At 39.8% G+C, this 22658-nt stretch overlaps 1 protein-coding gene across 2 annotated transcripts in view; it reads right to left on the bottom strand.

Moving 5' to 3' along the window:
* Positions 1 to 22658, bottom strand: part of DAPP1 (dual adaptor of phosphotyrosine and 3-phosphoinositides 1) — a 51843-nt gene that overhangs the window by 3477 nt on the left and 25708 nt on the right. For both annotated transcript variants that reach the window (XM_057726744.1, XM_057726745.1), the window contains 4 exons: positions 13214 to 13344; positions 4749 to 4796; positions 2996 to 3058; positions 2212 to 2297 (listed from right to left, as the gene is read on the bottom strand). In XM_057726744.1, the coding sequence (XP_057582727.1) occupies positions 2212 to 2297; positions 2996 to 3058; positions 4749 to 4796; positions 13214 to 13344 (328 nt within the window). The remainder of the gene's footprint in view (positions 1 to 2211; positions 2298 to 2995; positions 3059 to 4748; positions 4797 to 13213; positions 13345 to 22658) is intronic.

The following is a 22658-nucleotide window of genomic DNA, read 5'->3' as shown; positions in this document are numbered from 1 at the left end:
TAAGACAAAAGAAAGAATGTAAGACACTCCAGATAGCTGCCTGAACATCTATTAGTTGAACACTAATTAGAGTATTCCAAGGGGAAAAAGAATTGACAAAGAACCTGGGTAAGAACTTGAAGAGTTGGTATATATGGAGCTAGTCCTGCCAGCAAACTGCACAAATGTTGAGGAGGTTGTGGAATCATACTATAGTATGTAGGCCAGATTTGTATTTTCTAATGAGAGTCCAAAGGAAAAAAACAGGTCCAGGTCACCCCCAGATCCTTTTACTGTTCATGTCAGACTGAATACACATATGTGTTTATTTAGCTGATCTGTTAAATGACTCAGAACTTGTGCTATGATTCAAAGAACAAGCAAGACAGATAAGAGCTGCTGAAGGAACGCATTTGTGTTAGCTGGTTTCAACGAGGATGACACTGCCTTCTGTGGATTAAGGCAGTTTCAACTTTTCAGGGAGGGAAAAAAGACAATAAATCTCTTCAGCTATTCATCTTGCCCACTTCTGGCCATGAGTTAATCTTTGCTAAAGGGAAGACAAACTTGCCTACTGGCATGAAAGACTATTCTAGGAATACAATTAACTCCTCCTTTGACTGTCTCTTTGGCTATAGAGTCAAAATCATCTGACTTATATCTTGCCATACCTCCTGTCCTTACAGTTGAGATGCAAAACACTAAAAATCTTTTTTGTCCTTTTTGTGAAAAAAGAAAAAAAAAGCCTTGAACTGAAATCAGAAGGGTTTCTATATCCTAAAACCAAAGCAGCATATCTTGTTTATACCAGTAATTAATGTGGAATAGACAAGAGGTAAGTCCCTGTGTATACATGGTAAACCTTGACGTGGGGTCCAGTTGGGCAGTGAGTAGACAGAGGGGGAGGTGGGGAGGGGGTATGATATCGTGCAGCCTCTGTACAAAACTGATTGCTGGAATTGTCATTGTTGGTACTCTTGTGAGAGACATTAATTGCCTGTTCATACAGATAATGTTTCCTTTCTTCTTGCTATCAGAACCCCAGATGATGAATTAGAATTAGTTGGAGCCAATCATGATCATACTAGTACCCTTTTCTGGCTTCTCCTGCTGCTGCTGGTTATGGCCAGGGGACCCCGTCTTGGCCAATGAGATGAGGAAAAATATGACGGACGAGTTTCTGGGGAAATGTCTGCTTTCCTGACACAAAGGGCAGACCTGGCTAATACTATCCCAACATCTTTCTTCATGGCTGAAAATGTGAGGCCTACAGTTAGAGTAGTTCTCTTGGACCCTGACATAGCAAGCATGAGGAAAAGGCCAAGAGAATTGTAGACACTGGACCTGACCTTGTCAAGGTAGCTGCCTACCTTCCAGTTGCTTATTAGACAAGAAATATAAACCCCTGTTAGTTCATATGGTAACTTTATGTGAATTTAAAAAAGATTTCCATGATTGGTTGATACTATACAATCATTAATTAATAATAACTAATGTTAATTTTCTTAGGTGTGACAGTGGTATTGTAGTTCCATAGGTGATATTTTTATTCTTAGTAGATGCAAATTTAAGCATTCAGGGGTAAAGGGCCATGATGTCTGCAACTTACTTTCAACTAGCTCAGGGAAAAAAGTGAAAAAATAAAGATAAAGCAAATATGGCAAAATATTAATGACTGATGCATCTAGGTGGAGGGTATATGGGTACATAAGCCTTTCAACTTTTGTATGTTTGAAAACTTTAAAATAAAATTTGGTAAGAAATAAGACATTCTTTTCTTAAGACACTTTATTCTCCCAGTTAGAAAAGTGTCATGATATACTGGTTGTGAAAGAACAAAACACTTTTGTGGCATCTGCCAGAATTGTTATCATTATACAAATCACTCATTGTTGGAGTCAACAAATTTATAATTAAAATTGAATAAAACACCTCAAAGAATAAAAGCTAAGATGTGAATGGCATCCTGTTACGTGCATCATTACTTGTGCAGTATACAACCTAATCAATTATACCCAGCAGACGTGCCTATTTGTTGAAACCACTTTAACTGAGGTATTATGTCACACTCAGCTGAAAGGACTCCTAACATAAATGGCCTGTGTGATGGTTTAAACCCATTGCCTCAGATCAAAACATTTGTACACATTAAGACACTTTTTTTTTATGCTTTTGCTAAACTGTCTGACAAGAAGACTTTTAAAAACATTTCCTTTATATAAAACCACTTACCAAAAACAGTTTACCCTTTCCTGTGAATAATCAAATTGTACAGCCGAACATTCTGTTAAATCTAGGATCCGAATTGGTTCTGGTGACTTAAAAAAAAAAAGAAAGGGCAAACTGTGTCATCATAAAAACACACATAGAATCAGCTCGTCACTTATTCCCCTAACAAGTCTCCTCTAGGAGCGACTGTCAACTTTCCTTCCACTATGAGGACTGATTACAGAAATCCTTCCTAAGGGAAATCACATACTCATCTAGGGATTGACTTTTCATGAAACTGGACATTAGGAAGAGATTTTCTTTGTCAACTTAAATTTGGTGGAGATGGATTTTTTAACACATGGGAGGGAGTCATATTTTTCTCCCATGTTTTTAAACATCCACTATCTCAGAAATTTTGTGTAGGAAAAATGAGAAGAGAGGAAATAATTTTAAATTTGCTTAATGACATCAGCATGAGAAATGAACATGTTTTTAATAAAGGGGGACACTGCTGCAGGAGACAGTTAATACACTGTGGCAAGAGAACAATTCCATTGCCCTAGACAGAGGGAATAATGTGCCCAGAGAACGAGAGTTTAGCCAGCCCGAGAGAGCGGCGTCTGGGATACATATCTTGTCTCTGCAAAAGAACTCTGCTTGTATCAGCAATCAAGAACTCACATCTCCAGTCGTTTATAGGATGTTTCAGGTGTTCATAAGGAAATTTCAGGGATTTTAAAAGCAGACGTTCCTTTCATCTACAGAGTTCATTTTTAAAGGGAAAATATATTATCATGTTTCTCACCATCTGGTCTTTGAAGTATTTCAGTTCATTCCTGTGCAAAGTGAACCACCTCGTTTTCCAGGTCTGAAAAAAAAAAAAATTAAAGCACATAGGTTGTGAATACAGGACTATAATATTTGAACTTAGATAATTTCCTTTTGTTGTAAAAGAACCTAAAAGATTAGATACAATAAAATATTCTTGTGGTGTTATTTCTGATAAAAAATTTTTGAAATGAAAAAAAATTAAAATGATTCCATGCATTAAGCTCATAACAAAGGCAAAGATATTAACATCTTTAAACAAGTAATAAGAACCTACCAAAAACATTCAAGGTGATTTACAACAAACAACTAAAATTTCCATCTTAATAAGACTTAATAATCTTAATAAAACTAAAATAGGAATAGATATCAGGACTTCCTATGTGGTGCAGTGGTTAAGAATCTGCCTGCCAATGCAGGGGACATGGGTTCAAGCCCTGGTCCGGGAAGATCCCACATGTCACGGAGCAACTAAGCCCCATGTGCCACAACTGTTGAGCCTGTGTACCACAACTACTGAAGCCCATGCACCTAGAGCCTGTGCATCGCACCAAGAGAAGCCATGGCAATGAGGAGCCCTAGCACCACAACGAAGAGTAGCCCCCACTCGCCACAACTAGAGAAAGCCCGTGTGCAGCAATGAAGACCCAACAAAACCAATAAATAAATAAATAAATAAATAAATAAAATAAATGTTAAAAAAAAGGAATAGATATAATTTTTGAGCACCTACTGAAGGCTACATACTATCTTTGGAGGTTTATATACATTATAGCCAAGCCTCATACAATGCCAAATATTGGGTTGGCCAAAAAAGTTTGTTTCTGTAAGATCTTAAGGAAAAACCCAAACGAATATTTTGGCCAACTCAATGTTATTATTCTTATTTTACAAATAAGCAAATTGAGGTATGGGAACCTCAACCAAATGTTATTCTAAACTTCGCCTAAGAATTCCATGACACTGGTGGAAAAATGGTTGTTACCCACTGTCTCCTTCTTTGGTACTAACAGAACACTAATCATCTTGGGTGGCAATGGTCCCAGTTAAAAGAAATTACAGCGGATTTAAAAATAATGCTATGAACGTGAATACTTCCTCCCCTTAGGGAGCGTCCAGTTCAGTAGGGGCACAAATAACTAAATATTCAGGTTAAATTCAAGCAGGTTAAGTGCCCTGACTCTTAAGATGGGAAAGAACAGACATTCCACGAAGGTCTTCTTGGCACATGAAAATGAAATAGAGTAACTTTAAAGGTACAATCACATAAAAAGAGGATACCCAACTAGTAAAGTCCTAAATTTTGTTTTCTCTGGGATTTTATAATACAGTTACATTAGTGCTGGTGACGGTTTTTGGGGGCCTACTGTTAGGCAAACATTTAATACATTTTTTACTTCTTTTTTGTAAAAAAATCTTAAAAAGCAAAGATATGTGCCAGAGTTAACTTGCTACATTCATCCTCAGTCATTGCATCAAAAGGGTTGTATGTTTTCTTGGGTATTAACTGTAGGCTACTCTCATACATTTGGCTTTGCCAAAGAATAGTCAAGTCATTTTCCAGAATTTTGACTAATATTAGCCATAAAGATAAACGCTGGAAACAGGTATATATAACTGGGTCAAAATAAGTAGGCAGTTCTGCTTTTTAGAAAGTCAAAATGAGGATTGAGCCCCAGGACGTGCTCTCTTTCTCTGTGGCTGGCACAGGCAGCAACGTGCTTCCTTACCTTGACGAGGCCCCCCTGTTTGGTAAGGTAACCTTCTTTGGTGCCCAGCTGAAAAAGAAAGAAGGAGCCAAGTGAAGCCCAGAACCATCACAACTTTATTTTAAAATGAAACACAAGTTTGCCTTTAATATTTAAGTCATCACCTTTTATTCTTCATCTAGGCACTTGAAAATCCTCCCTGTGTTGTGAGAGACTATTTTCAGCCCAGATTACCTGGCATGATTTTGTAGCAACAGGCAACAATGGAAAGATTCTCCTCTAACACGAGTTAGCAGTTTGCAACCAACCGGCTACATCATACCACTTATAAAAGCTGGCTTTGGGTAAAGTGTGTCTGGGCATCCCAGCTGCTTGGATTGTTGCTGGGGTGTTATGTACATAAACATGTCCACACATACTGACACGGGGTCAATTCATGGGAAACTCTGGGTTAAGCAAAGAAGAGGATTTCTGTACCTCCTGGAGTCTATTTTATGTTAATATGCTTTGTGAATTTTAAAGAAGGAACATTAGAAATAGCATTTTCAACATTTCTTGTATTATATAATTCTCCTTTAAGCCCTCCTTTATTTTTTTAAAGACCACCTCTTGAGACCTATAGTCCATGGAACAGATTTTCATGATTGCAGATTTATTTACACTTCATTCATCCAAAAGGGATTTGAAGTGAGAAGGAGTCATTTCTTTTAACTCACTCATCATTAATTCAAGAGTAACAACAACATTATACACTTAGCTGGCACCTACGAAATGTAAGGAATGATGGGGAACTGTGTTAATAGAAATTTGCATAAAACCAGGACCCTCAGATGAAAAAAAATTCTAGTCATAAATTTCCAAAGAAATGGAATTCCCGGTAGGATGTTTTGTTCTAATATAATGTCATAATATATTTTAATATATTAGTAAGAAAAATGTGAATAAAAACTGGGAAATGACTTGGTTGATGTCAATGTTTTTTTCATGGGAGTTTCCAGCATATCTTTCCCTGAGGTGAATTCTCCCTACCAAATACAAAGAGGAACAATAAAAAGAGTTAAAACTAGAAATAATATATGACCACTTCCTCTATAATTATATGGCTTTGAAGTAAGGGTGAACTTCCCAGGTATTCATTTAAATAATGCTAATTAACATTGGTGAATTTTTATCAAATAATCAACTTGATTCATTTTAACATTTGAAAAATTGAACTGACTGAATTGAGTTTGGGCATTATATCATGGAAAGAGAAAAAATTAACCTTTTGGATTGTTGCGTCTGCAGAGGCAAAATAATTAAGGGTAAATTGTTTTATAGCAGACCCTGATAGAATTATTTATTAAAATCTCACTAAGGGATTATGCTATTCACTCCATCTTACCTCCACCCAAACAATATACTATAAGTCTAGAGTCTTTCTAAGGTTTTGATAGATAAATGGAAGTTTACAGAGAAAAAAGCTGAGAATTTTATTCATGGTCTCAGGAGGTAAGAAAGGAAATACATCTACAGCAGATTTATGTTTTTAAAATATATATGATCTGTAATAAGAAAGATGTTTATAATAGCCCCAAATTGGAAACAACCTAAATATTTAAAAAATAAAGCATTAGCCTGCCTCCCAGCCTTTCTACCTGTCTGCCTACCGGCCTTAAATTTAGTCAAAAACCATCAGGTGGGATGAAGCAAGTCAGGCATCAGTGTGAATGTGTGCAGGGCACGGGTGCCCCTTAGCACAGGGTGGAGTTAAATCAGGGAACAGAGGGCATCTGCGGGGATGGCGGTGGGGGTGGCAGCTTGGTGCGAGGTGTTGAAGCCTGGCAGGGTGAGGAGGGCTTCTGCCCCAGAGGGGTGGAGGTGGCAACCAGGGCACCGTTTCAGAGCCAAGATGGGCTACGTGAGCATCTGCAGTGGAGGAGGGAGTGAAAACAGCCAGGCAGCGGTGTTCCTGCCTGACTGCAACTGGAGATTGATTACACTCGACTGACCAACAAATAAATGAGTGTATTGAAGAGAATGGAATCCATGTTCCTCCCTGTGGAAAAAGAGAGTTACAGCTATGAAAAGTGAAGAAATTAAAATGAGCCTTGTGGAACTGGAATCGAATTGGAGGTATGGGTGCAAACCCATGGATAGATGATAGATGATAGATAGATAGATAGATAGATAAACAGATGATAGATGGATAGATAGATGATAGATAGATGATAGATATTTAGATAGATAGAACTAGTATGAAATATAGACATCAATATAGGTATGTGTACATATGTGTATACATAAATATTTTCCCCAGCTCTGTTCTAAGAGTGGGCTGAGAGAGTGACATTCTGATGATAATGCAACTGTAGCACCCAGATCTGCATTTCTAAAGTACTACTCTCCAGAAATAACTGATTGTAGAGCTGGATACAAGAAAAGTACAAGATAAGCCTGGAACACTTTGCTATACCAGAAATTAAGAAAACTCTCAAAGAATCTTGAGGTTGTATGGATACAAAAGTCATGTGGAAATAGCTCTTACTGGCCAAAACTGGGGAAATTTGAAGGATCAAAATAAATAATGGGACTTCCTAGGTGGCTAAGTGGTTAAGAATCCGCCTGCCAATGCAGGGGACATGGGTTTGAGCCCTGCTCTGGGAAGATTCCATATGCTGCAGAGCAACTAAGCCTGTGTGCCACAACTATTGAGCTCATGTGCCGCAACTACTGAAGCCCACGCACCTAGGGCCTGTGCTCCGCAATAAGAGAAGCCACTACAATGAGGAGCCTGCACACTACAATGAAGAGTAGCCCCCACTCCCAGCAACTAGAGGAAGCCCATGTTCAGCAACGAAGACCCAGCACAGCCAATAAATAAATTAAATAAATTAATTAAAAAAATGTCATGATTAGAACCCATTGATATAAAAATAACTGGAAAAATTCAAAGAATAAAAAGCTTTTCCTTTCAGCAGAATGACAACCAATAAATGTCAAAGGAATAATAGAATCACAGAATTACCACTTGGCAACAATTACAGTAATAATTAAAGCAGCCAAGAAACATCAATGGATGATAAAATTGGTGGATGAAAGTTTAATGAGAAACAGGATACTTACTTAGTCTCAAATAATCTCCCCCCACAATATTTATTAATGACAAAGGAAATAAGGTGACGCCAGAGTGAAGAAACCTGGCAGACCACTATGAATCAAGTCATCAAACATACTGTAATAAGACAAATTGAAGTGGTGTTCCACCTGAGAGGATGCAGTGAGACGTGCACAGCGTCACTCTTGTGGCATTTCTACCAAAAATGCAAAACCTGAATTTAATCACAAGGCTACAGCCGATAAGTTAAGGTTGGGCCACAGTTCACAAAATAATTGGCCTTTAATATTCAGAAGTGTCAAAGTCACAACAGCAAGGAAAAACTGAGGAAATGTTACAGAGTGAAGAACACTCAAGAGGCAGGACAAGAAAAAGCAACTTGTGATTTTGGATTGGATCCTTTTGCTCTAAGGGCCTTACTGGGAAAACTGGTGACACCTAAATGAGATCCGTGGCGGGGACAGTGGTGCCGTATCAATGTTAATTTCCTAATTTGAATGGCTCTGTGTGGTCAGGAGGCGAATGTCCTTATGTGTAGGAAATACACACTGAAGTATTGGGGTGATGGCATCATGCAGGCAATTTATTTTCTTTCTATTGTTCTTTCAATTTTTCTATAACTTTGCAATTATTAAAAGTAAAAATAGCATATAAAACATAATAGAGAATTAACAAAATAAACTATGATATATCCAAATAATAAAATATTAAGGAATTTGTTTTAAAGTTTTAGAAGACTATGTAATGATGTGGAAGATGTTCAGAATATACAATTAATTAAACAAGCATATTATCACTCTACAATGAAGGGTGGGGAAGATGCCATAATGAAACTGGTTAGTCAATGTTGTCTTAATATTGTTGACAGTTCTGTAAAGTTCCTTCTTATGAATATTTCTATTTAAGCTATTTCACATTTGTTTTGAAATCCTTTCCATTTAAGAAGAAAATGTGACACATCGAAAAGCTTGTAAGAATGCCCCTCTTCCGCCACCCCCTTTTTTTCTTTTTAAACCGCCTTTAAACAACAAATCTTCTAGGTTATTGAGGCTGTGAGTTTTTAATTTTTGTCTGTTTTTAATGAACATTTGTCTTTTAGGATAGTATTGTGTGATAATGCTTAAATGGCCAAAACCAAACATGATTTTGTGCAATTAACAAAATATATATATTTATTCAAGAGCAAGACCAGAACAAAATGTCAACTGTGAGAAGAGCTTCAAAGACAGAATACGTGAAAAGCCAGCATGCAAGGGAGGTGTCCAAGAAGAGGAACAGTAAAGTGTGCTGAAGAGATAACAGAATAAAGAGAGGAAGATGCTGCAGAAGCAAAGGAAACAGAAACTTTACAGGAAGAGAGTTTTTAAAAACGTCAGATACCACAAAAGGGAAGCTAAGGAAGCTAACGCGCTCATTTTTGAGGCAGAGCCTCAAAATGTCAGGCACTCCGCGTATATTATCTCACATCATCTCTACTAACATAACTAATCAGTGGTTTGCAGTCCCCAGGTCCAAACTCTCCCTCTTTCCCATCCCGCACTCTTCCTGCAATCTCAGCCATCTCAGGAAAAGGCAGGACTATTTACTCCATTGCTCTTTGCTTCACATATTACATTCAATCTGTCAGTAAGTGTTGTCTCTTCTACCCTCGAAACACATCCTGAAGTTGACCAGTTCTGCCTTCCTCCCGTTCTGACTGCCATTCTTATCCCCCTCTCCTGTTTCAACTACCACAGTCCCTCACCTGGATGGCTGTCACAGCCTCCTAACTGGTCCCCTTGCCTCCAGCTTTGCCCCAACTCCATAGTAGTTAGAATTATCTTTTCAAAAATTTAAAAACTTAGACAAATTATGTTACTCAAACTCTCATGACTTTTTATCAACACTCAGAACAAAAAGGAATTCTCTACCTTATCCTACAAGGGCTTTCATGTTGCATAAGGAAAGGACAATGAGTATTCTGGGTAATTCTTCATCACGTGTTGCGGGATATTTAGCCTCAATGACCCCTGCCCATTGTTGCATAGGTCTCCCGGGGTCTCCTCTGTTTCTCCAGGTCTTATGAGCAAGGCACCAACAGCCCTTTGTTCCACACCATTTTTTAAAGCATATTTATACAGCAAACAGCCTGAAAAGATAGAAATAGTGCTCCCTCCAGAGGAAAAGGCAGACAAAGCAGAAGCCTTTCATGTCTTTCAACACCTGTGAAACGGTGGCAGGCGAACTTGTTAGCTGGCAAGAAGGGTAAAGTCCCAGACTCTTCACAGCTCTGGACACCCACTAATGCTGGCAATGCCCCAGGGCATTGTGACAACTGAAACACTCATAACTTTCCAAACCCTTAGCTGGGCGACGCTGCCCTTTGAGAACTCCATTGGCTACGTGATCTGACCCCTCACCACACCAATAATCTCATCTCCTATCACTTTTCCTCACGCTCACTCCATGCCAGTCGCTAGATCTTCTTACTAGTCTTTAAACCGCCTCAGTTTAGTTCCCACCTTAAGCCTTTTGTCCTGATCTCTGCCTGCAATGCTCTTCCACATCCTGACCTAGTCCTTCCTTCCCCTCAGTGAAGCCTCTGCTCTAATGTCACCTCCTCCTAGAAGCCTCCCTTGCTTCCCTCTCCTCCCCTTATCGTACTTTTTCTTTTTGTGACCTATTAGTATCTGGGTTTACATTATTCCATTGATGGTTATCTGTGATCCCTCTACTACAGTGTGAGCTCAGTGAGGGCGGTGCCTTGCCTAATTTATTCCCAACCCTCCAGTGCTTAAAACAGTCCTGGGTGCATTGTAGGCACTTTTTAAAAAGTTTGTTAAATAAATGAATCAGTTCATCCTATTTCAGAAGCCCAATCCCATGTTGTGTATAAACTATGTAAATCGTAACTTCCCCAAATACAGTTGCCAAAGGATGCTAACCAGTTTTGCAGAAGCATCTACATTTCAGGGCAATGGGACACATTTTCATTTTCACTTCAAGCAAGAAGTTCTTTTTTCTGTAAATAGTACTTAATCCTCTTCCTCCACTATCAGAGCTTGTGCAAGAACCACATCCCCAAAGGAGAAGGCAGACATTTAGAAGCCCTCAGAGCTCTCAGGCTGGGGTGGAGATGCAGCATCATATGGACATGGGAGAGTCAATCAGGGCTGTGAATTCTTGGGCTCAGCAAGGGACAAGAGCATCTAATCAGACCAGAACTGGTTCCCCAGCTGGCTGGTTCAGCTGTCGATTGTTCCTTAGTGAGGAATAGTGTGACACTTCAGAGTCCACTGGAAAACCTGTACAGTTTTCTGTCTATATCAACGCACAATAAATGTCATGGACCTTTCATTACATAGTGTGAGTGTAGAGGTTTTCAACTATCCACTCATCACTGTTTTAAAAACTCCATTGCACAGAACCTTTTGTGTATGTTCATATTTGAGTACTTGAGCAGGTGAATCCATCTGGTAACTGGAGTGAGCACAGAAGGTAAGCAAATAAGGCTTGCAGAATTTGATCTCAAGAGGGCTGTATCTACCTATGTCTCATGCTTACACCAACTCCGCAAATTAGTTCTTATCTACATTTTCCTGTTGAAAAAGGATACACATAGCAGGGTATGGTTCGATCAACCTTAGGTGAAGATCTTTAGGGGAAGGTAACAGGAGAATGTAAAGTTAAACCGAGAGTACAAATGAAAACGATGTTGAAGTGATTGGTGGTGGGTAAGGATGGTAAAGAGGAAGGTTAGGAAGAGTCCGGTCGACTGGAAAACAAAGAATTGGTTAGGGGGTAGATCTCAGTGTGTTCTTTGGTCTGCTTTGACTTGGAACTATTTATTGTCTTGCTTTCCTAAATTTCTCTAGTTCTGAGGTCTTATACTTCCCTCTCTAACTCTAACAAAGCTAAAACATCTTTCTCAACCAATTTCCAGGATTTTTATTTTTTGAATGACTGTAGTGTAGTAACAATGTAATGTGTCGTAAACGTAGCTAGGATATAAAGCTACAAAGACAGGCTATGATTCCTGTCCCGGGAAGTGTTAGTCTCCTGGAGAGGGCAGACATCGTGTGGGTAGCCAGCCTCCAGTACGATGATTCCAGGGTAAAGACGAGCAGAGGGTTGCACCGAGGAAGGACATTTTAGAGGAAGCTAAGAGGGGTTCAAGAAGGCTTCGTGGAAGAGACTGATCCCAGATGCAAGTCTCTAAAGATGAGGGGACAGTAGCGGTGTTGGCAGCATTTCTGACACAGGGAGGGGAGAAGGAGCACAGTTGTGGAGAGAGGCGTGGTCCACAGCGTGAGTGTGGTCAGGCCAGAGAGGTGAGCAGAGTCCAGGCGGATGAAGACAGCGGGCACCACCAAAGGATGTTGAGCAGAGGGGGTCATGTGGTAAATCTGCCTCTTAGGAGAGATGTCTTTGATGGCAGGGTAGAAGAAGTACCACAGACACAAAGGTCACACATCTTTCAACATAATTTGTAGCTGAACATCTTCAAGCATAATGGTTGCTGTTAGAACTAGTTCTTTTTTTTTTTTTTTTTTTTTTTTTTTTGGCACACGGGCTTCGTTGCTCCGCAGCATGTGGGATCTTCCTGGAGCTGGGATCGAACCCGTGACCTCTGCATTGGCAGGCGGATTCTTAACCACTGCGCCACCTAGGAAGCCCAGAACTAGTTCTTGACACTTCATTTGGGTGATGTCCTCTTTATCATCGGCACACATCCAGGTATCTTATACCAGAGCATGTAGCCAATGAGGAAGAGGAAAAGAATAGGGAAGCCCTGGGCATAATGAAGGGAAAACGTTGCCTGGAGAAGAATCTTTGCAGGGTCATAGCTCCCAGAACGAACGTAAATGGGCTGAGAACAATGAAAGTCCCAGTTACACTGAAACTGAGCAGTGGCGCACACACTGCAGAGACGTGCAAGTGTCTTCTGTCCGTACCCTTCATTCAGTGAAGGGAAAGAAGGGCCAAGAAAAAAATAACGCCCTGAGAGAATGTACGCTCAAGGTGGAGAATCCTTTTCTTCCATAGAAAGTTAAAATGTAAAAGATTTTTTTTCTTAATTTAAGAAATTTGTAGAATAACAGTTTAGCCAACTATGTGACCATAACCATCTCTCACCCATTCGACCACGAACGTGTCTGGTGAAGTAAAGATGGGACTTAAGTGCCATTTCTGAAGTCTTTAAAATCCTATCAGTATCGCGTTGTAATTTTTTACAATTTATCCAGGACCGGATGAACTGAGTCATAGGCTTCAAACCTTATGTTCCTTTTCAACTTTTATACCTCACGTTAGAATTTTTGTGTGAACAAATGTACTTCAAAAAGTGTGTAAATCTTACTGCAAGTGATCGCTTTTAGGCAGTGAGCCCTGTGGGCAGATGGCCACTTACAGAAGGGGCACTGGGCACCAGGTCGTTTTCTGTTCGTCCTGTCTGCATTGCTGTGTGAACCCGGACAGATTCATAAATGCACGGTTCTTCCACTTTTCTTGGATAAGGATGTTTCAGAACAATCAGAGTGCCTGAATGAAGACAAAAAAACATAATCAAATAGAATCCCCAGAAAGAAGGTCCAAATGCTACTGGATGACTGTGGCTGGATTGTAAAGTCTCTTGGTCTTCCATGGATTCACTTACTCATTTTCTCAACATTTATCAAGTACAAACTAGGTGCCAGGCACTTAAGCTGGACACCAGAGATATAAAGCATGACGAGATGATTTCTGGCCTCCTAGTGCTGGGACAGAACTTGCAATGAACATAATCATTTAACTGAATGAGGTGATGAGACCAACGTTGGCCCATGTGGCAACTCTGCTTTTTAGGAGAGATGTCGCTGGTGGCAGGGTAGAAAAAGCACTGCAGAGACAGAAAGGTCATGCATAAGAAGAGCCCTTCTATGGAATGCTTCAGAAATGCTTTCCTGGGGAAGCGACACCATTCTAGACCTCAAAGCAATAACTGGAGGTTTTCCGGGTGGGCTTTACAAAAGCCATGCAAACAGAATTAATCAAATGCGCCGGGTATAGGAGGATTTATTCTATTGCCCTATTTCTTACTAGTTTCAGAACAACTTGCAACGAATCAGTGGACCTAAAAAATATGAGCTCGAAGCATTTTCCGTACTGTTCCCTACCACCCAGTTAACAGCTGGAGGAAATGAAGGTTTTGCTTTTCTTTGGTGAACATGAAATGATTACCTTCACTTCCAGTTGGAGAAGGGGGGGTCCAGGCACAAAAAGGGTCTGCGCAGGGGCCAGGCACTGGGGGGTTGGGTGCATAATTCAGAGGGCTGCGCGTTTTCAACTCAACACTGACGGTTCCCCCTGCATCCTTCCCCTCCCCAAATCAACCAGTCAATCAGAAACTAGAAACTGACTATAAAAAGAGTAAGTTAAGGGTTTTCTCCCCCTTGCAATGGCTTCTTGCTTTTTAAATTTCACTTGGGTCTTTTATATGAGAGGCCCAGGATTGTACCAGACACTGGGAGTGATGTAAAGAATTCAGTAATTCATTCAACAAATATTTACTGAACGCTGCTAAGTGCCAGGCACTTGTCTAGGCCCTGAGGATACAGCAGCAGACAAAGGAGACGTAGCATCTGCTCTCATGGCAGGGGAGACAGAAAAAAGTTTTCAAACGAAATGTCAGGTGTGAGAATTGTTATGAAAACCCTAACAGAGCAAAGTAAAGGAACAGAGAGTGAAAAGAGAAGGGTTGGGGAGGGTGGTATTTATATTAGGTCAGGGAAGACGTCTTTGACAGGGTGACAGAAAACTCATAGAAAACGTAGACCTTGAATTGGGGTAAGAAAGAGATAATGAGGAAAGGAAAATACTTCCTCTGCAGTAAAACACCCTTAATAATAATGATAAATCTACCAACAAAGCAAAACCTTTCTACGAGGCTTGAGTACATACAGTGTACTGACCGCAAAAACAGAACCGTGGCTTCTGATATCTGGGCCCAGATAACGCCCTGCTGTAAAGAGAAAAGGAGCATTGAGAACAGCCAAAAGGGGGGCTCTGATCTTGGCCCCCAAAACAATGGCCTTCTCCTGTCTCTGCACCCACTTTGCCTCAGGAGCATTTGGGATCACAGTGAAAAATGGCTTTTGCAGATATCAGAAGCCCCGGCACTGCGCTTGCACATTGTCTCTGCTCCCTTTGTGATTCTTTCATGAGAACAGATCCAGTCATATTGGGACAAGAGGCCGGTTACACATTTGCAGTCATAATGAAAGCAGCAACACCTAAATCAAGAGCAGCCGTTGCGCGGGCTCAGGGGCCGTGTGGATGTAGCTGTGACATGGCAGATGCTTGGTATCTGAGGCTGGCTCCTAAGTGACCTACCCCAGAGAAACACCTCCTGGCAGCCACCCTGGCATCGTGGAAAGAGCCACCATGGCCGCTCAGCACCTTTTGACTTTGGACAGTCTATTCCAAGCTTCTGTTTCTTCCTCTGACAAGTGAGAATAATTACCCTTTCTTCACAAAGCTGTTTTAAGCACCAAATAAAGAAGTATTTATGAAAGGATTATAAAAATGTTGTTATGCTTCGATATAGAGTATTTTAAAATCCTTTAGTGAAATTCCAATAAGCTACATCTTTGGGAATGTGGATTTTAAAATAAGTTTAAAAAGACCTAAGTATAACGATGTGCTAAGTATAAAAAAAGGCAGTAGTCTAGATATTTACTGACTACATAGCACTAAGACAAATGGGTGCCTCTTAAACACTTCCATCTTACAGTGGCAAGGAGGACCGGAACTCAGGGCTCAAAACAGCTCATAAATTAGGGGAAAAAAAGTGAAATCTTGTGCTTCATATTCAAAATTGATGCTAAATTATCATCCTATTCCATATGCTTCATATGAAAATAATATTTTAAATGATGCCCTAGAAAAATGCACCTGGTCAATCCTCTGTCCTTTTGCATAGAACCAAGCATACCCCAAGTATATGCCTACCTATACAGGCTTCCTATTGCTGCTGTAACAAATCGTCACAAGTATAGTGACTTAAAATAACTCAAATTTATTATCCTGCAGTTCTGGAGGTCAGAAGTTTGAAATGGGTCTCATTCCTCTAAAGTGAAGGTATCGGCAGGACTACCTTCCTTTTGGATGCTCTAGGAGACAGTGCATTCTCTTGCCTTTTGCAGCTTCTGGAGGCTGCCTGCATTCCTTGACCCGTGGCCCCATTCCTCCATCTTTAAAGCCAGCAACAGCAGGTCAAGTCCTTCTCATGCTGCTGTCTCTTCAGTTCTCCCTCTTCTGCCTCCATCTTATAAGGACCCTTGTGATTACAGTGGGTGCTCCTGGACAATCCAGGATAATCTCCCCATCTCAGAGTCAGCTAATTAGTAGCCTTAATTCTATTGCAAACTTAATTCTCTCTTGCCATGTAACGTAACATTCACATTTCCAGCAAGGGATGTGAGTACCTTTGGGGGAGTCATTATCCTGCTAACCATGGGATCAGTTTCTGGGAGGTAAGCAGAGCCATAGGGGTCGTTGTGCTGCAGTGTAAGGGTCTCTGGGCCAGGGTTGCTGCCTGAGACTGCAGTGCCGTAATCACTTGTTACTGTAACGTCATTGCCTTTCCAACACATGCATTTTCAAGCGCTGTGAGTCCCTTCAGAGCAGGCATGGTGCCAAATTTATCTTTGTATCCCTACCTCCAGATAGAGTTTCTGAGGTAGGGAAGGCTTGATGAGTGAATGAATGGATGAATGCCACAGTGATTCAGATTTAAGGCAGGGAAGAGCCTGAGATGAACCAGCCTTCCAGGTCCACGACTACCCTGGCCTGGGGCAAGGACTGGACAGGAAAACAACTCCAATCTCAGCTCTCCAAATCTCTATTGGGGAGGGGGGGGGGGCAAATTCTATTTTGAAAACTTCCTCTGAAGTTTAACCAATGAAAAACTAAGCTAAGTTAAATGATATTGAGTCAACCAGGAAAGCAGAATTGACTATAGATTGATATCAGCTAGTAAGACCATGAATGAGGCTAGATTGAATGCTGGAATGAACAAAACGACAAACTACTTATAAAATGATAACTTCCTGGACTTCCCTGGTGGTCCAGTGGTTGACTCTGTGCTTCCAATGCAGGGGGCGTGGGTTCGATCCCAGGGCAGGAAGTTCCGCACGCCATATGGCACAGCCAAAAATAAATAAATAAATAAAATGATAACTTCCACTGATAAAAATCTGGCCTCCTGAGAAACAGGCCTCCTTAACCAACTGTTCTGCCCAAGGAAGGACCAATATATGGACCTCCTCGAATGGCTGCTAAGCTTACAATGATTTCCCCTTTTGTAGAGACGGTCCCATCCCCTTACACAGAAATAGACCCCAAAGACCCTGCCCCTCCTCCACAAACGCCTAACCTGGACACACTCATTGGACCAGCCCAGGGATCTGCTTAGTCACTTCTCGGGAGGGAAGGTCCACTAACTTCAGCTTCTGAGTGCATGAAGGAGACTGTTGTTTCCTGCCTTTGACATGAAAGCTGGTTTCAGAAATGCTCAGGGGAGGTAGACTTTTGAGATGATCAGAGCAGGAGGAAGGCAAGCATTTCGATTTGCTGAAGACTTCAGAGTTGCCCATTCCTTATTCTTGTTGTTTAGCTTGCCATTAAAATCTGAGTGAGAATAGGAATATCTTTCCAAAAAATTCCACTTCGCTCCCTGTATCTTTTTTTTTTTTTTTGTAATTCAGCTAGCCAGGGTTCGTTTCTGTTATTTGCAATCGAAAGAAACTTATCTAATGTAAACAAAACAGACTCATTTTAAGTAGCACCCAGGGTTCAAGACAGCATGGTGGCTCCAAAAGGGAGGAACTCTGGGTTAGTGATATTCAGACCAAATTAATTCCAGGACTTGGTTGGAAGATTCAGATAAATGGCAACAGGAGGCAGGGGCTGGTAGAGGAAGAAGAAATATCTACAACCACAGGTTGGAACCCTGGCTGTAAGTTTCACTTCAGTTTCTGAACTACCCTGAAGGAGATTGTTGTTTCCTGCCTTTGACCTGAAACCTAGTATCAGAAACACTTGGTGGAGGTACATTTTTGAGGTGATCAGAGCCGGACCCGGGCAGGTATTTAAATTTGCTTTCGCTGAACTGTAACTGACAGGACACCTACTCAGTGTGTAATACTATGAGATTGCATTGAAGGACTCATCTCATATCCCAAAAGGAATTCAGAAAAAGAGTGAGGACAGTCTCAAGCCTTAGGCATTGGTTTGACATCTAAAATAGAGTGCAGTGCAGGGCACACATAGCTCCTAAAAAGGAAACTTTTGTTTAGAATATTTCTTTTATGCACTAAAGCTAGTATTCAATACTTATTCATCAGGTTGCCCACCTAGGTTGTAAGATGTTTGAGGGCAAAGATGATACCAGTTTCATCCACTGTATTATCAGTGGCCAGCAATGCCCAGCTCATAGTTGGCACTCAATACATATTTGTTAATTATGAATTAAAGTAAAGTGAGATTATATCCATCCATGCTTTATTGTTGCCCTCAGGTTCAGAAAACAAACTTTCCAACTGGCATATGCATGGTGGATTCCTCCTCCTACCAATGGGAAGTGACTTTCTATAGGGGCTTATAAGACTATCAAAGCTCTTTCTATTTTCTTCTTTGCTACCTTCTCTGCAAATAAACTTGCACTCATCATAAATTGGTGCTAGTAAAACCACATTCATTTACAGATGAAGGGGTCTTAATATTCGATTTCTAGTCTCACAGGGAGAGATACACTGAGGTAGGAAAAGCAGACCAGTTAGCCAGGGCAAGAGAAGATTCTGTTAAACATCCAAGTTAGATCAGGTCACTTTTCTTTGGAGTACCTGATTCTACCTTTCATATGAATGCACGATGGAACTGGCTCAAAGTTTGAAGAAGACATCACAAAGATTTGCTGAACACTAATCCAATTGTCCCTAAACCAACTCTTCATGATATGCCAAAGAATATACAGCTCTTGCATATAATTATTGGAATGAATTACCATAAAAGGGCTCATTAAATAAAAGTAATAATGATTATTTATGCCATGCTAAGAATCATTCTAAATATCTTACATGTTTAATCTCATTCAATCTTCACAGCAAGTCATTAAGGTATCAACTATTACCATGAGCTCAATTTTATAAGATGATGAAACTGAAGCTCAGAGAGGATATATAACTTGCCTGAAGACACAGAGCTAGCTGGTACATGGCAAAGGCTGGAGTTAGAGCTGGGAGTTCACATATTTACCCATTATACCATACAGTTTTTGCAGCCTTGGTGATAATCACCACCATGGAAACTCTCTAATGGTGTGTGAAATGTTGTTCTTTGGCTGTTGTGGGCAAGAGATCACATGTATAAATCAAAATTCGAAGAAATGGATTCTTTAAGAGGCAACTTGAGGAAAGGAGAGGAGAGTTTTAGCTTCAACATTTCTCACCAGGCCTCAGTTTCTTCATTTGTAAAGGAGAAATGAAATGGTCTCTGAGATCCCTTCCAATTCCAACATTCTGTAAATCTAGTTAAATGCACAGGCCCAGCTGAAGGGCAAGAAATGTTAGGATGCTTAGTAACCAAATATTTATCCTGTTTCTGCAAAAGTGCAATATTCGTTTGATATACTTTACTCCTGTCATTTTATTTTTTCTTTTCCTCCACCTTCTCTTCAAACTCTAAATTTTATTTTACGTAATTGTAATTACATAGGCTGTTTTATATCCTTTCTGGAGAGGCATGAATGAGACGGGGCTAAGTATTTGGGGGATGTTTCCTAGTCAGCCTTTTTATGTTTTATGATTTCCTAGTATAATTTCTCCAATGGCAATCCATGTGAATAAATTAAGAACAGCGATAAACACAAAGACAGAAGTTCAAATTGCGTCACATTCTTTAAAACAATGGCTTTATATCACATACCAAAAATATTATAGGCTTCAAAGAGACTGAGGACTATAACGTGTATTGTAGCCCTGCCCTATCCTACAAGCATCCTGTTATATCATGTGGCAGGGATTCTTCCCATACAAATCCGTTCAAGGTCATGCTGTGATGTGGCAATACTGTACTGCACTGTCACTGTGACACCAGTTTCAGGAGACAGCAAAGTGAGTGGAAAACATACATGTTTTTGGACCCAGTTAGCCTGGATTCCAGTCTCAGCTCTGATGCTTTCTATGTGTGAAACTTGGGAAAATAAATTAAAATCTCTGAGCTTTTATTTCCTCATCAGAAAATGGGACCACTTTATACATTATTGTGGGTGGTCCAGAAGATGAAATAACTTGGTATATGTGAAAATATGTAATAGCATGCCTGAAACTTAGTAAAACTCCACAAAGATTTGTTTCATTCTCTTCCCTGCCCACTTTTTACTTTTTCAAACACACCTCATCTACAAACTAAGAAGATGTATATTTTTGGCAAACATAAACTAAAGTTGTGGTTTGGCAACATTCCAGGTTGTCACCAATTATTTTCAGAAGTGTCACATAATTCTCAAATTAAAATTAATTTTAACTTAATTATTTTAAAAAGCTGTCTGGATAAAATGACTGGTGTCACAAAATAAAATAATAATAACTGTAGCAGTTATCAAAAGGTTGGGAACCCCCACATCAAAACAAAAAGAGAAGTGGAAATTTGACATTTAAGAAAGAACCAGATAGGATCTTCAAAACTGAGAACCAATTATTATAAAGGGTAAGCATAAACATAGCACACTTAACTTATATCAATTTTTTCATGCTAGTTAGTTAGGTGATTAAAGTCACAACACAGTAATTCCTATAATTCCTATAATACATGACAATTTCATGTACAAAAGTATTGCAATATAAAGAAAAGGTAATGGGAACAGCAATTTTTGTTTTAATACCATTTGGACATTTAAGCATAAAGATAAATGCTGTCTACATTTTACAAGAGTCAATTACAAGAGGATACAGTAAAAATTAATAATGGACCAAACATACTCATACTAAACAAAAAGGACTCAAATTTCCAAATCTGTTTGGGTTGAATTTAGAAGTCATGTACCAATATGAATAGAAGTTTTACATAACATCTGAGTTTTCCGAATGAAAGGCAGAGTCTGAATTTGATCATTACTGAGCATACATACGACACAAACCATCATTTTCAAATTACACTTTGTATTTACTTTGGAAGTAAAAATTAATTGTCAGTAGTTTGTTAGTTGGGATGCTGCCGTGAAAGCTGCAACTCGGGGGTGGGCATTGGTAATGGGATACCCACCATGGGATGCTGTGGATAATGATTAGCATTTATTTTTTCAGATGCTGGGACATAACAGGGGAAAAAAAAAAAACTGACAAAAATCCCCCTTCTCATGGAGTTTACATATGAGTGTGAAGATTTTTAAAAATTAGTGAATTAAAGATTTGTTCGAAGGTAAACGGGCCCTTGAAGAGAATAAAGCAAGTGGATACATTGTACATCTCTGTGATATACTTGGGAGATGACTGGGTTTTGAGAACTAGAAATATCTTAAGAGCGTTTATGGGTATTAATAAGGGGACAGTTAGTACCAACGGAAACTGTAATGGAGATTAGAGAGATCAAATGCAGATTACAACAAGGGAAAGGGAAAATTATAATAATAGAATCTTAAAGTTGTCAAGAGGGTTAGATCTTGTTTACTATGGAATCTACACTCTTTATGTTAGGAAACAGAAATCCTGGGAATTTAAATAATAGAGAATAGGAATAAAATAGAAAAAATAAATCTTAAAAGAGTACTCTTCCCTTTAGGTTAACACTTTTACCTATCCTGAGTGCAAATATTCTCTTATGACCCAGAGCCAAGCATTTTGGTTTCACTCTGCTGAAGACATGATATAGATATACAATTGTAAGGCAAAAGTGTATGGTTGTTGGTTATTTGGACATCTTCCCCGTTGCCCTCAGAGGTGATGCCACTCCTGCCGGTGAATGAGTGTGAGAAAGTCTCTCTTAAATAAACTCACTCCCCAGGTCCTGCAGCGTGACGCTGGCCTGAGTGGGTTCTGGGCTAAGAGGAGTGGCTGAAATACCCAATTCTAGTCCTTTCCATTCTGGGCATCTGGAGTTCAGAACCCTGGCCGGGCCTCATCCATTGTGCAGGCACGTGATTCTTAACTGAACAAAAATTTTAATAAGAATTTGCGCTTCATCTGATGGTGAACAAAATTAGCCTGGGGTCTCCTGATCACTGGAAGCCAATTCTTTATTTTATTTAATTTTTTTAGTTTTTCAATTTTTTATTGAAGTTACTGGGATGTAACTCAAGGGCTGGAAGCCAGTTTGTCATGTATATATCTGTCAGCACCTGGGGTCTGTAGGAGGGGTTTAAATAGCAGCAAATTCCCAACTGGGTAGTAAGTAGAACAGAGGAGAGGCAATGGAGGGGATAAAAATCTCAGTTTCCTAAGTTTTATTACAATGAATAAAATAGCAATTATAGTAATGATAAGGATACAGCAAGCGTTAGCCTTGAAGACAACTACTATAGGGGTCCGGATTACAAATCTTTATAATCCCTATTGCATCAGTCACAAACCTTCTTCAGTCAGATTAACGTATTTGCTGGGACGTTTAACACTGCCCCAAATGCAACACTGAGGAGCCTTTACTTTGGTGCAGTCTTAGGTGATCCTTTTATCTAGTGATTGGATCAATGCCAGAAAGGCTCAACCATAAAGTACTGCCTTCACTTTGACCTCAAAGAAGATGTGGTGTATATATATGTATAATAAAATACTACTCAGCCATAAAAAAGGAAATTTGGCCATTTGCAGCAACATGGATGG

The sequence above is a fragment of the Hippopotamus amphibius genome, chromosome 3, assembly GCF_030028045.1.
Source record: "Hippopotamus amphibius kiboko isolate mHipAmp2 chromosome 3, mHipAmp2.hap2, whole genome shotgun sequence".
In the NCBI taxonomy this organism is placed as follows: Eukaryota; Metazoa; Chordata; class Mammalia; order Artiodactyla; family Hippopotamidae; genus Hippopotamus; species Hippopotamus amphibius.
The sequence above is the reverse complement of the archived record's forward strand: the minus strand, read 5'-3'. Positions and strand labels throughout refer to the sequence as shown.